Genomic DNA, 15,806 nt, shown 5'->3' with positions numbered 1-15,806 from the left:
AAGAACTAGAGGAGCAAGATCCAACACATTCAAAAGCTAACAGAAGGCAAGAAATAACTAAGATCAAAGCAGAATTAAAGGAGATACAGACACACAAAAAACACCTTCAACAAATCACTAATTCCAGGAGCTGGTTTTTTGAAAAGATCAACAAAATAGACCACTAGCCAGACTAATAGAAGATTCAAATAGATGCAATAAAACGATGATAAAGGGGATATCACCACCGATTCCACAAAAATACAAACTACCATCAGAGACTACTACCAACACCACTATGCAAATAAACCAGTAAATCTAGAGACGTATACACTCCCAAACTAAACCAGGAAGAAGTTGAATTCGTGAATAGACCAATAACAAGGTTTGAAGTTGAGGCAGCAATTAATAGAGCAGACAGGTTCACAGCCAAATTCTACCAGAGGTACAAAGAGGAGCTGCTACCAAACAATACAAAAAGGGGGAATCCTCCCTAACTCATTTTATGAGACCAGCATCATCCTGACACCAAAACCTGGCAGAGACACAACTGAAAAAGAAAATCTCAGGCCAATATCCATGATGATCATTGATACAAAAAATCTTTAATACTAGGCAAAACGAATCCAACAGCACGTCAAAAAGCGTATCCATCACGACCAAGTCGGCTTCATCCCGGGTATGAAGGCTGGTTCAACATAGGCAAATCTATTAACGTAATCCATCACATCAACAAAACCAAAGAGAAAAACCACGATTGTCTCAACAGATGCAGAGAAGGCCTGTGACAAAATTCAACAGCCCTTTATGCTAAAAACTCTCAATAAACTAGGTATCGATGGATCATATCTCAAAATAATAAGAGCTATTTATGACAAACCCCCAGCCAGTATCATACTGAATGGGCAAAAACTGGAAGCATTCCCTTTGAAAACTGGCACAAGACAAGAATGCCCTCTCTCACCACTCCTATTCAACACAGTATTGGAAGTTCTGGCTAGGGCCATTAGGCAAGATAATGAAATAAAGAGTATTCGAATAGGAAGAGAAGACATCAAATTGTACCTGTTTGTAGATGAATTGACTGTATATTTAGAAGACCCCATCGTCTCAGCCCAGAATCTCCTTAAGCTGATAAGCTACTTTAGCAAAGTCTCAGGATACAAAATCGATGTGCAAAAATCACAAGCCTTCCTATATACCAGTAACAGACTAACAGAGCCAAATCATGAACTCCCATTCACAATTGCTACAAAGAGAATAAAACACCTAGGAATACAAGTAACAAGGGATGTGAAGGACCTCTTCAAGGAGAACTACAAACCACTGCTCAAGGAAATAAGAGGGCACAAACAGATGGATAAATTACTTTAAATTGCCAAGTTTTGGCCTAGTGCAGCGGCTCACACCTATAATTGATCCATCCCAACACTCTGGGAGACGGAGGCGGGCAGATCACGAGGTCAAGAGATCAAGGCCATCCTGGCCACCACAGGGAACCCTGTCTCTAGTAAAAAAAATATAAAATTAGCTGGGCGAGTAGTCCCAGCTACTTGGGAGGCTGAGGCAGGAGACTCACTTGAACCCAGGAGGCGGAGGTTGCGGGGAGCCGAGATTATGCCACTGTACTCCAGCCTGGCGACAGAGCAAGACTCTTCTGTCTCAAAAAAAAAAAAAAAAAAAATTACCAAGTTTTATAAGGCTTAATTACATACCAAATATATAATGTAATATTTAGGTATAAGACAATCTCAAGTGCTATAAAATGTTAACTAAGAATTTTTTATTAGAAAAAGCTTTTTTTTATTAACCTATATATGTTCAACAAGGCCTCTATCCTCAAGGGGGTGAAAACTGGTTCTTTTATATACAAAGCACAGATGTAGGTACAGTATATAAACAGATATAGAGTACATCTGTAGTATTAAATGACACGGAAAGAGGCAGTTAGGAAAAACATCTAAAACAGCTCCTTAGAAGGCCAATACTAAACTCAGAAAAAAGGGACTTTCCATGCAGCCAATGGTGGCTGCACGGGATGCCAGCACCGTCGGCATGGGAGACTCTCGGGGACTGATGGTTTGGCACTGACGCACCTTTGGGTAACCTCCAGGCAGGAGCCACGGACTGGAACAGATGAACGTTCTCTTCCCATCACCAGGTGGAAATTAACTCTGCCAATACTAAAGGCCAGTCAGTGGTTATGAGTGGACAAGTTCAACAGCTGCATGGGGTTCATTAGACCTTTTTTATTATTCTACCTTTTCTGCATGTGTTTGCAATTTTCCATCAACTTCTTCATAAACATTTTCTAGAAACCAAAATATATAGTGGCCCAAAGGAGCTCTTAAGCAAAATACTTGGTACAAACAGACCATATTTTATAAACATTTTAAGTCTGTTCTAAGCATTCAGACTTAGAAAAGAACTTCTTTTCAACTTTTTATTGTAACATGAGCTAAATATAAGAGATAACCCTAGTCTTCTATTTCTGAGAGCTGTTCCAAGTCTAAATGACAGTATAACTCATTATGAAAATATACTAAAAAGTACAAGAGCTGATGTAAAACGGTAATCATCAAGGTTCCAGGCAGCATGGGATTAGGGCAACTGAAGAATAAACCCGGCCAGGTTGCAACAACAGGCAGGAGGCGCTGGTCTGATGAGGTGCTAAGGCGGCCATCGAATGCACACAGGAAGCCGGATTCACGGTGAGAGATCACAACCTGAGAAATAGTTCCTTGTGGTGATTTCCGCCCTTTTTTTTGTCTTGTAAGAATTTCCTTCATTCACTAACTTAGTTTTCCCTTAATATTTCAAAAATAAAACCAATCATCAAACAGGAGCCACTTTTATAGGTAAGGTAAATCATAGGATAATGTATTGGGATAACTGTGTTCTTTTTTAAAATAAAAAAGCTTGATGGAATCGGGATGACAAATGCACATTTCAGACTTTCATCACCAATGGAAAAATAAAACATTTTTATAGACTTAAAACTGTCATTAGTGAATTCAGATTTTGGAGAAGGGATGAAAATGTAAAATACTTCTACAACAATACGATGTTAATAGAAATCGTCATGTGCTGAGGTCATTTTAGTGAGCTACCATTGTTTAAATAGAAGAAAAAAGTAATTTCGTGATCCAAATGAGTGAAGTTTTTAAAAAGATTGCCTTTAAAGAACATTATTTGAGGACAATGCTTTTTCAGACACATTCTGATATTCAAATTCACTTCATAATCACATATTAACCTTTAATTACATTTTTCTTAAAAAGCTGTCAGATTTCCATTTCTTCGGGAGATACTGTCACCAGTGTGTTGTTCGATTCCACAGGTTAAGCTTTCTTCATTATTATTAAGAACTTCATACATATTAGAGAGATTGCCATTCACTGCTTTCTCGTCTTTTCGAAAAGACACAGGCAGACTTGCTAGACTAAAGCTGACGTCTTTGAAGGCATGCAACAGGAATATCCCCACAATGATTGTAAAGAAGCCACTCAAAGTACCAATGACATCATCAACAGGCATATCCTGCCACTCCTTAAAAAGAATAGCTGAACAAGTTAAAACGGATGTTGTAAAGAATACATAATAGATTGGAGTCACGATAGAAGTGTTGAATATATCCAGGGCCCGATTTAGGTAATTAATCTGTGTGCTCACACAGACGAGGAGGCTCAGCAGCAGCACCCAGGCCAGGGGATGCCGCAGAACAGGCTTTCCGGCAAACAGCTCCTTGATGGCGATGCCCAGGCCCTTCACACAGGAGACGGAAAGCGCGCCGATCACAGAGCAGACTGTGATGTACACAAGGATGTTTGTCTGTCCGTGGCGAGGGCCCACCACAAAGATTAGTATCAAGGCCACAATGACCACAAGGGTTGCAAAGACCACAAAACCTGAAGGAGGCAAAGAAAAGTTACATGAGTCAAATGGTTAGCTGCTCTCTCTCTTTTTTTTTTTTTTTTTTTTTTTTTTTAAGACAGAGTCTTGCTCTGTCACCAGGCTTCAGTGCGGTGGCACCATCTCGGCTCACTGCAACCTCCACCCCCCAGGTTCAAGCAATTCTCCCGTCTCAGCCTCCCAAGAAGCTGGGACTACAGGTGTGCGCCACCACGTCCAGCTAATTTTTGTATTTTTAGTAGAGACGGGGTTTCACCACGTTGGCCATGATGATCTCGATCTCTTGACCTCGTGATCCACCTGCCTCAACCTCCCAAAGTGTTGGGATTACATGCGTGAGCCACCGCACCCAGCTGGTTGGCTGCTCTTAAACACAGTATCCAAAACAAAATATAAGAAACTGAATAGGGAGAAAAGGTATGACCTGGAAGTAAAAATCAGCTTCATTTTGCTGCCCTAGCAGACTCACAACCACAAAAATTTACTTAGTGTACACACTGAATATTAATGTGTGCTTCAGAGTCACAAACTGTCACACCCTTAACATTTCTGAAGCAGCATTTTATGCCTACTGAAGTGTTCTAATTCACAAGGCAACAGGGACAATGGGAACAGAACAGAGACCGAAATGGGGGAGGAGAAACCACGAGGTGGCCTTGAATGCCCAACAATTTATAGATGCGGCTGGGCACGGCGGCTCACACCTGTAATTCCAGTGCCTTGGGAGGCTGAAGCAGATGGACCACCTGAGGTCAAGAGTTTGAGACTAGCCTGACCAACATGGAGAAAGCCCGTCTCTGCTAAAAATACAAAATTAGCCCGGCATGGTGGTGGGCACCTGTAATGCCAGCTACTCGGGAGGCTGAGGCAGGAGAATCGCTTGAGGACGGGAGGCAGAGGTTGTGGTGAGCCAAGAATGCGCCATTGCACTCCAGCCTGGGCAACAAGAGCAAAACTCCATCTTAAAAAGAAAAGAGTTATTCATCAGGTTTTCCCTAAAAGGGGTAAACTTTTTTTAAAATTTGCAGACAACTGCTGGAGTAACCAGCAAGTCAACTGGATAACTTGAAAGATACCGTTGGGGTTCTGGCTGATACAGAGAATTGAAGCCAGCATGGTAACAGCCAGTAACTGTGTAGCACTGTGGGCCAGGCACTTTTCTCAGCAATTTGCACTCAACTACCCTGTGTCAGATACTACCAACATCTTCAGATGAGAAAACTGAGGCACAGAAGTCATAGGAATTTACTCGTCCTTCCTCAAACTCCACTAACACACGGTAACAGGATTTTTAAAGACACAAATATACAAAATTAAAAACAGACACCAGGTGCAGTGGCTCAAACCTTTAATCCCAGCATTTTGGGAGGCCAAGAAGGGCAGATCACTTGAGGTCAGGGGTCTGAGACCAACCTGGCCAACATGGCGAAACCCCGTTTCTACTAAAAATACAAAAATCAGCCAGGCACGGTAGCAGACGCCTGTAATCCCAGCTACTTGGGGGGCTGAAGCAGGGGAATCGCTTGAACCTGGGAGGCGGAGGTTGCAATGAGCCAAGATCGTGCCACTGCACTCTAGCCTGGGAAAAACAGTGAGACTGTCTCAAAAAAAAAAAAAAAAAGAGAGAACCGAAGATAATAATACTTTATAAGTCAGAAAGCAAAGGCTAATAACTGATACACAGATCCAAGAAACCTGAATGCTACACATCAGCTGTGATCAAACATTAAAAAGCAATTCAGTTTACAGCACAGAATGCTCAGAAGGTACAGTGTCTCTGAAGTGGGGTAAAGGCAAGACTGAAAGTGAAGCTTGGCTGAAGGAGTCTCCTGTCCAGTGCAGTGGAGTGAAGCCAAAACAAACGGAAAAGCGCAAGGCCCCTGTTTCTCCCACGTAGATGAGGAAAGCTTCAAAATAAACAACCGTCCCTCTAAAAACAAAAAACTAATATCCTCAGAGAAACAAGAAAAACTATTATTAAGATCCTCAGAGAAATGATGAAACAGCCGAACCTGGCCCTTGAATACCAACAATGGATCCACATCAACAAAAAAACCCCAAACAAACAAAAAGAACATTCATTTGAGGGCATCAAACAGCAATCAAAGTAGCCAGGACTTAAGGGGCCAAAATTCAGAGAAAAGAGAAAAATCAGACCAACACGTACCTCTGCCTTCTCCCCTGGGGCAACTGCTAAAGCAAGGGGTGAGACGGCATGAAGCTCCATCAACACCGGCCTACGCCTGAGTGGACTCCGTAAAAACAAGCTGGAATCCGGGGCTGCCTAAGCAGCTGGGACTTACTGGACCAAGACCCAGAAAGGAAGAGTAGTGAACCCAAATTTCTGTGTGCATTTCCACTTATGGTGTTTCCTGCCACACAGGCCGCACAGCCAAGGTCAGAGGAGCCAAATGGAAAGCCTGGCCAGGAGGCCACAGGGCAAAGCAGGGATTTGAGCAACTCAAGTTACTGAGGAACAGACCCTGGAGCTCTTAGGTGGCGGGGCCCAAACCAACATCCGAAGCTATCAGTTGAGAGCCACAGGGTTATGAACAAGAATAAAGGCAAACTGGGCCAGGTGTGGTGGCTCATGCCTGTAATCCCAGCACTTTGGGAGGCCGAGGCAGGAGGATCACTTGAGCCAAGGAGCTCAAGAACAGCCTGGCCAAAATGACAAAACCCTGTCTCTACCGAAAAAAAATACAAAAATTGGGCCAGGCACAGTGATGCACACCTCTAATTGCAACTATTTGGGAGGGTGAAGCGGGAGAATCACTTTAATCCAGGAGGCAGAGGCTGCAATGAGCCAAGATCACACCACTGTGCTCCAGCCTGGGTGACAGAGTGAGACTCCATTTCAAAAACAAGCAAACAAAAAAAGATACAAAAATTAGCAGGATGTGGTACCCCACATCTGTGTAGTCCCAGCTACTCAGAGGGCTGAGGTGACATGATCGCTCGAGCCCAAGAGGCGGAGGTTACAGCGAGCCATGATCGCACCACTGCACTCCAGCCTAGGTGACTGAGTGAGATCCTGTCTCAAAATAAAATAAAATAAAATAAAATGACATTTTGGGCTGGATGTAATAAATTTTAAAAAAAGAAGAAGAAGAAAGGCCAACTAGAAAGAAACCAGGCTCAACAAAGCTTAAAACAACACCTTCAGAGTGAAGGTGATCTGCCGTATTCTCTTCTGCCTACCAGAATAAATTTATATTCTCTCTGAAGGAAGAAAAACATCACTTAAAACCTTTACACCTTCTAATATCCTATGTCCAGCATTCAATAAAAAAAAAGCCAACGCTGGGTGCAGTGGCTCACACTTGGAATCCCAGCATTTTGTGAGGCCAAGGTGGGCGGATCATTTGAGGTCAGAAGTTCGAGAACAGCCTGACCAACATGGAGAAACCCTGTCTCTACCAAAAAATAGAAAATCAGCCAGGCGTGGCGGTGCGCGCCTGTAATCCCAGCTACTTGGGAGGCTGAGGCAGGAGAACTGCTTGAACCCAGGAGGCAGAGGTTGCAGTGAGCAAAGATCACACCATTGCACTCCAGCCTGGGCAAGTAAGAGTGAGACTCCATCTCAAAAAACAAAACAAATAAGCAAAAAAGACAAAAGACAAAACCAAATGCCTAAAAACAGAAGAGAAACACCACCCAGAGTCGGGCCCACAAAGAATTCAGAAACTAACATTAGCAGACAAAGATTTTAAAGTAACTAGGAATCAAGAGAACAGGATCCATAAACTCTTAGAAATTTACAATATAACCACAGAAATAAAAACTCAGAAGGGCTGGGGAAAAAAAACTGAGAAAATCTCCCCAAAGGCAGAGCAAAAAGACAAAATGGTAAAATAGGGGGAAAAAACTAATGATCTAGGTTAGGGTTAGGGTTCTAGGTCAAGAACTTCAATAAAGGCCGGGCCCGGTGGCTCACGCCTGTAATCCCAGCACTTTGGGAGGCCGAGGCGGGTGGATCACGAGGTCAAGAGATCGAGACCATCCTGGTCAACATGGTGAAACCCCATCTCTACTAAAACTACAAAACATTAGCTGGGCATGGTGGCGCGTGCCTGTAATCCCAGCTACTCAGGAGGCTGAGGCAGGAGAATTGCCTGAACCCAGGAGGCAGAGGTTGCGGTGAGCCGAGATTGCGCCATTGCACTCCAGCCTGGGTAACAAGAGTGAAACTCTGTCTCAAAAAAAAAAAAAAAAAAAAAGGAACTTCAATAAACAGATGAGTAAGAATCTTGCAAAGAAAAAACAAGAAAGAATATCAAAAGAGTATTCAGTTCCCAAAAGTCAGACATAAATTTTCAAATTTAAAAGACCCGTCAGGCCAGGGCACAGTGGTTGACGCCTGTAATCCCAGCACTGGGAGGCTGAGGTGGATCACCTGAGATCAGGAGTTAAGACCATCCTGGCCAACATGGTGAAATTCCGTCACTACTGAAAATATAAAAACTAGCTGGGCATGGGTGGCAGGCGCCTGAAATCCCAGCTACTTGAGAGGCCGAGCCAGGAGAATCGTGTGAACCCAGGAGGCAGAGGTTGCAGTGAGCCGAGATTGCACCATTGCACTTCAGCCTGGGTGACAAGAGCGAAACTGTCTCAAAAAAAAAAAAAAAAAAAAGAAAGGAGACAGAGAGAGAAAGAAAGAAAAACACACCATCAGGTGGGGCGCAGTAGCTCACACCTGTAATCCCAGCACTTTGGAAGGCTGAGGTGGGCAGATTACTGGAGGTCAGGAGTTTGTCAACGTCAGCCTGGCCAACATGGTAAAACCCCGTTTCTAACAAAAAAATCAAAAAATTGGCTGGACATAGTGGCACACACCTGTAGTCCTAGCTACCTGGGAGGCTGAGGTGGAAGAATCACTTGAGCTGGGGAGGAGAAGGCTGCAGTGAGCTGAGAGTACGCCACTGCACTCCAGCCTGGGCAACAGAGCAAGACCCTGTCTCAAAATAAAATCAACCATCAGGCACCCAGCACAATGGACATAAATGGGTCCATATCTACGCATGTCAGTGGGAAATTGCAGACACCATGGGGAAAGAGAATATCCTACATGCTTCCAAAAACAAAAAACTTGGTTGCATATAAAAGATAAGGAATAAACTGTTTAATTTCTCAGCAGTAATACCAGAAATGAGAAGACAGTGGTGGTCACAATCGGGTAAAGACATTTTGAGATAAACAAGGTCTTGAAAAGTCTCATCTTTTCATGCCTGTTCTTGTCTACTCTAGAGTGGCACCACCAAAATAAAGCAGCAAACTCAGGAATCTGGAAATAAGGGATCCAAGAAAAAGCAAACTGAAGGGAATCCCCAGGGAGCTGCTGAAGGGACATGCAGATAACAGCTGTGCTGGCAGCCTGGAGACACCCACCTAGACTCAGGCCGCACAGAAGGCACCAAGAGAAATTTCCAAAACAGATGAAACAGAGTACCTCTTTGAAATTACTGAGGGTAGAATAAGTCAACTGGGGAAGAGTTTCACCATACATTGATCAATTCATAAAGAACTGCGCAAACAAGATATTAGTTCTCGAAAAACTTAAAATCATACAGGAAAGGAAAAGTAATCATAATAAAGGCTAAGATAAGAATAAAGTTATGTATCAACGATAATGTAAACAAATACTCCAAATAAACTATATAGGTACAGTAGATAAAAGGTAAAACAGATGGCCGGGCGCGATGGCTCACGCCTGTAATCCCAGCACTCTGGGAGGCCAAGGTGGGCGGATCACAAGGTCAAGAGATCAAGACTATGCTGGCCAACATGGTGAAACCCCGTCTCTACTAAAAATACAAAAATTAGCTGGCCATGGTGGTGTGCGCCTATAATCCCAGCTACTCGGGAGGCTGAGGCAGGAGAATCGCTTGAATCTGGGAGAGGGAGGTTGCAGTGAGGCCAGATCATGCCACTGCACTCCAGCCTGGTGACAGAGTGAGAGTCCATCTCAAAAAAATAAAATAAAATAAACAATAAAAGAGAAAACAGATAATGCCTAAAGCCAAGGAATTAAGTACTAGCAATATAAGCATGCAATTCACAAATACAGAGTTAAAGAACAGAAGAAACACAGGCTTGGGGCTGGTAAGAGGAAGCAGGGAAGACGACTACGATTTGTTCTTCCACCAGGAAGGACGAGTTCTCTCTCCTTACGTCACACCAAATTCTGATTACAGTAAAAACTATGTTAAAAAGTAAACTGCAGGAAGACTAATAAGACTTTTCTTTTTCTTACCTGGATCACCTAGCTTGTGAGACATTTCATTTAGAGTCTCGATCTCCTCTTCTTTTGGAGCGTGAATGACCATAACCGTAGATCCTAGAATACTTAGCAAACACCCAATTTTCCCATGAAGATTAAGTCTTTCATTTAGAAAGTATGAAGAAAGAATGGCACTAAAACAGAGGAAAAAAGGTTGAGAACTTTAATCAGCTACTTTTCTTTTACAAATACCAATAAAACTCATAATTTAAATCATTGAACTCAAAATAAAACAGCGTGAACTTATGAAGATTCTGGTTTTCGCCAAGGGAATAAAAAAGTATATTTTGTCATAACATGCAAATGTTTCCAGGGAATCATTTGCTTCATCATACACTACATCTGTATACTTAACATCTTTCCACTGCAAGAAGTCGATATGAAATTTATAATAAAGAATGAATTTGTATAAATTTATATCCTAATTAAGAACCTATATCCAGGCCAGGCATGGTAGCTCACACCTGTCATCCCAGCACTTCGGGAGGCCAAGGCAGGTGAATCACCTCAGGTCAGGAGTTCAAGACCAGCCTAGCCAACATGGTGAAACCTCCTACTAAAAATACAAAAATCAGTCAGGCATGGTGGAAGGCACGTATAAATCCCAGCTACTCAGGAGGCTGAGGCAGGAGCCGGAAGGCGGAGGTTGCAGTGAGTCGACATCGCACCACTGCATTCCAGCCTGAGTGACACAGTGAGACTCCATCTCCAAAGGAAAAAGGAAAAAAATAAATAAATAAAAGAATCTATATACAAACCACCAACGCTTAAAATTTGCTCAGTCTTAAGTTATTTCAATTGGTTGATGCACCCCTCTTATGTGTTCATTTAATTGTATACAATTTGCCTATTAAATTATCAGGTTTTAATAACTTATAGCTAGTTTTAGCTAACCCTACAAAGAAAATACAGGATAAACCAATAAATACAGTAACAGTCTACTATAAAGAAAATTAAGGGTAAAGGGCAATAACATACCATAACCCCATTTTACATATAGTGTTTTTTTTGGGGGAAAAAAAAAACATAAAAATTAGTCAATCCACTTTGGGAACAGTAACCAAGATCCAGACTTCAATATGGGCTTAGCAATGTTTGGGCTAATCATTAAAAAGCAGAAATGGGACAAGTCTTAGATCCTCATTCAAAACAAGCACCCCAGGCCAGGCATAGAAATATACTGATCACCTACCAAGCCCTACCAAAGTGCACATGCACTCAAAGATAAATGCTAAGATGAGTGTATTTATTTATTTACTTTTGAGATGGAGTATCGCTCTGCAGCCCAGGCTAGAGTGCAGTGGTGCATTCTCAGCTCACTGCAACCTCTGCCTCATGGGTTCAAGCAATTCTCCTGTCTCATCCTCCCAGGTAGCTCAGACTACAGGCACCTGCCACCGCTCACGGCTAATTTTTGTATTTTTAGTAGAGACGGGGTTTTACCATGTTAGTCAGGCTGGTCTCAAACTCCTGACCTCAGGTGACCCACCCGCCTCAGCGTCCCATAGTGTTGGGATTACAGGCGTGAGCCACCATGCCCGGCCAACTTTGAATTTTAAAAAACTGAACTCGAGGTAGAACTAGGACTGGCTCTGAATACAAGAAGACAAAGGATTTTCTTCCACAAATCAATAGCTTGCCTATGCACAGAAAATAACGTTTTAAAAGCAAGTACTACATAGTGTAAAAAGCAAAGTTCTCCAGGTTGTTGAAATGTAAATTGTGTTGAACACATGTAATCAGATGGTAATTAATATTTTACAGACTAAGATACTCACTACTGTTTCTAGATGAAAAATGTCGTGTCCTTACCTTACTAGAACGCTGAGAGCACCTAATGGAGTCACTAGCGTGGCTGGTGCAAACGCATAAGCAGCAAAGTTGGCCACCTCACCAGCTCCCACTTGGAGACAGACAAAAGAAACAATCTCAGATAAGAATGTATGTACACAACTTGAAAATGCCTGCATTTTATACAATATCTATAGATTATTTCAACTGAATTTAGTAACCTCCGTATTTCTCCAATCTATTAATAAGGGTTATGGTTCTGTAAATTTCCAACATTACAGTAAGAGTCCAAGTCAATCAGAAACATTCAAGAAACAACACATATCTATAATCTAACTGAAGAAATGTAGTTCATGCTGACATAAAGGCATTTTAATATAAATTTTAAATAGACACTTATATCCTAGGGCAGTAAATAAAAATCACTTAAAAGAAGCCAACATTAACGTAAAGGTACTTCTCCCAAGTCCTTTTCACTGGTTTTTTAAAAATGCGAATCCTGAGATACGCCAGGTCCTGTTCCAGGATCAGGAAATACAGCAGGGGGCAAAACAAAGACTCTGCTCTCATAAAACTTTCAGTGAGGGAAGACAAACGAGGCACATGTGCCAAGAAGTTAAAAGTGTTATGAAGAAAAACAGCAAGTGTTAGTGAAAGAGAAAGTTTCCTACTAGGTGTCATGGCATTAGATAGGGGCTCTCTGATAAGGAAACTTTAGAACACTTGGAAATTAAGTCCCACTAAGGAATTACCTAAATTGAAAAGCTACTGAGGAATCCAACGTAGGGCAGAGGCATGATCTCAAAAAGGAAGCTTCTTGGCTTCTGGTTTTTCCAAAACAGTTATGCCAATTTTCACTCAGCAGCATATGAGAGCTCCCTTAGCTCCAATTCTGCCCTGCTGATCTGCTAGGGGTATGGGACGACTCTGCTACATTTTCTTTGCTTTTCTCATTTTCATTTGTTTACTGACCCTGTGAAATCTTTTAGGGAATTACTGTTCAAGTTTATCTTCTATCTGTTTTCTTCTCTTGATTTAAGGTAATTCTTTATACATTTCAGACATAAATCTTCTGTTGGCTAAACTTAGGACAATCATCTTCATTTATACTCTGTCTGCAATTTGCCGTTTTATTATCTTAGTAAACACTCTCCTTTTTAATTCCTAAAATGCCTTTTAAACATGGTTTGTTAACGATTAAAATTCAATCCAGGAATTAGGTAGCAATGCCTGAAATATCTTTTTATTCAGGATAATCTCTATTCTCTAATTCCTATTTATCTCGAATTGACTTCTTTAAAAAAAAAAGAAAAGAAAAAGCTTTCTCGAAACTTTTTTTATTTTGTGACAGCTCCATCGCCAAGCTGGAGTGCAGTGGCACAATCTCAGCTCACCGCAACCTCTGCCTCCAGGTTCAGCAATTCTCCTGCCTCAGCCTCCAGAGTGGCTGCGACTACAGGCGTGTGCCACCACGTCCGCCTAATTTTTTTGTATTTTTAGAAGAGATGAGGTTTCACCATGTTGGCCAGGATGGTCAACTTGATCTCTTGGCCTGTGATCTGCCAGCCTCAGCCTCCCAAAGTGATGGGATTACAGGATGAGCCACTGCGCCCAGCCCAGCTTTTTAATTAATTAGGAAATTACACACTTTCTTTTTTTAACTGAATACTCTAGTTTTTTCATATGTATACTTAACTTGTCAAGTCTAATGTTAATGTTTAGCTTTACTTCCTTCTCAGTTACGCTGGGATTATAGGTGTGAGCCACCGCGCCCGGCCTAGTTTCATTCTTCAAGGTTATTTTCACTTACTTCTAACCTTAGAACTCTTAATCCATTTTCTTCCTTCCAGTTGATTATCAGTTATTTTTTAAATTTTATGCAAGGATATTTTAAGTCCACAAGCCATCTCTTATGTTTATTCATCAGCATTCACTCAGATGTACTCATGTACTCATCACTTTTCCTCCTGTATTTTTCTTCTCTTCTGTAATTCTAAACTTCCATTAAGACTGATGTTTTTTGTTTTTTGTTTGTTTTTGTTTTGTTTGTTTTTTGAGACAGAGTCTCACTCTGTCGCCCAGGCTGGAGTGCACTGGTGTGATCTCGGCTCACTGCAACCTCCACCTCCTGGGTTCAAGCAATTCTTCTGCCTCCGTTTCCCAAGTAGCTGGGATTACAGACACCTGTCACCATGCCTGGATAATTTTTTATATTTTTACTCTCACCATGTTGGCCAGGCTGGTCTCAAACTCCTGACCTCAGGTGATGCACCCACCTTGGCCTCCCAAAGTGCTGGGATTACAGGCGTGAGCCACTGCGCCCAGCCTGAATACTCTGTTAAATCTGCTTTAGTATAATTACATTCTCAGTTTATCCAAAACATGTTTTAGTTTCTTTTTTTTTTTTTCTTTTTTTCTTTTTTTTTTAGATCAAGTCTTGCACAGTCGCCCGGGCTGGAGTGCAACCTCCTCCTCCCAGGTTCCAGAGATTATTCTGCCTCGGCCTCCTGAGTAACTGGGACTACAGGTGTGCACCACCACACTCAGCTGATTTTTTGTACTTTTAGTAGAGACAGAAATACAAAAATTTCACTATGTTGGCCAGGCTGGTTTCTAACTCCTGACCTTGTGATCCACCTGCCTGGGCCTCCAAAGTGCTGGGATTACAGGCATGTAATCCACCGCGCCCAGCCTAGTTTCATTCTTCAAGGATATTTTCACTGAGTATTCTACTGCCAGCTACTTTTTCAGCACTTTGAAGCTGTATTTCCAACTGATTTCTTCTTCCAATGTTGCTGAAACTCAGTTGTCAATCTGCTGCCCCCTTGAGGGAAATATGAGGTTTTTCTTGGGCTGCTTTTAAGATACTTTGTCTTTGCTTTTCATCAGTTTTACCATGATTATGTTTAGGCCCAGTTTGCTTTTCACAGGTTCTGCGAAGGTTTTATAGGGCTTCTTGGGTCTGTGATTTGATAACTTTGGTCAGTTTCAGAAAATTCTCAGCCATTTTCTCTTAGAATATTGCTTCTGATTCTGTGTCCCTTTTTACTGAGACTTCAACTATTTACTGAATCCTAAGTTGCATAACCCTCTTATCTATATTTTCTATCCTTTTTTCTTGCTTCCTTCAATCTAGACAATCTCTTCCAAACTGCCTCTGGTTCACGAAGACTTTCTTCAGCCATACCTAACCTACTGTTAAGTCAATTCACTCATTTTCATTACTGTTTTTAATTCTGTAATTTCTAGTTGTTTTGCAAATCTATAATGTCATTATAGTCTAGTTTATTGTTAGAATGACAGTTACTTGTGGTGAAAACATTTGTTTTAGGGTCATGATACCTCCAATATCTGTAGTGTCTGTGAGTCAGAGCAGGTGGTGGCTCCTGCTCTTGGCAGCACCAGACTCTGAGCTGTGTTAGTTCCCTTCAAAGGTTCACTCTCTCAGCTACCTCCTCTAGAGTCTGCAGTTACCTCTAGAGCAGAAGTTTCTCTAGGTTATTCTTCTGAGATCTACCAACTTCACAAATCTACTTAAATATCTTATAGGCATCTCTAACTTTAACACATCCAGATCAAACTCCTGCTACCCGCCCCCCCCACACCATCGGCCCAGGTCCTTCCTGCAGTCTTACCATCCTGAACTCTTGTCTTTCATACCCTACATTTTGGTGAATGAGCAAATCTTGTCAGTTCTACCTTCAAAACAGATCCAGAATTCTCCCGCTTCTCGCCACACTGCTACTACACTGGAATGCTATCACCGCCTCTTACCTGATTACTGCAATGGCCTCTTACCTGGTTTTCTCTGCGTCTGTCCCTATGCAGGCTATGCTTCAACACA

General features: G+C 41.9%; 1 protein-coding gene across 7 annotated transcripts in view; it reads right to left on the bottom strand.

Moving 5' to 3' along the window:
- Positions 1-2,208: 2,208 nt before the first annotated feature.
- The window catches only part of NIPA2 (NIPA magnesium transporter 2), a 31,787-nt gene continuing 18,189 nt past the window's right edge, over positions 2,209-15,806 (bottom strand). For all 7 annotated transcript variants that reach the window (XM_032259989.1, XM_032259986.1, XM_032259992.1 and 4 more), the window contains 3 exons: positions 11,984-12,074; positions 10,145-10,305; positions 2,209-3,887 (listed from right to left, as the gene is read on the bottom strand). In XM_032259989.1, the coding sequence (XP_032115880.1) occupies positions 3,253-3,887; positions 10,145-10,305; positions 11,984-12,074 (887 nt within the window). In that variant the 3' untranslated portion in view covers positions 2,209-3,252. The remainder of the gene's footprint in view (positions 3,888-10,144; positions 10,306-11,983; positions 12,075-15,806) is intronic.

The sequence above is a fragment of the Sapajus apella genome, unplaced genomic scaffold, assembly GCF_009761245.1.
Source record: "Sapajus apella isolate SASKATOON/1434 unplaced genomic scaffold, GSC_monkey_1.0 scaffold113, whole genome shotgun sequence".
NCBI lineage: Eukaryota > Metazoa > Chordata > Mammalia > Primates > Cebidae > Sapajus > Sapajus apella.
This window is presented reverse-complemented; position numbering and strand designations above follow the sequence as displayed.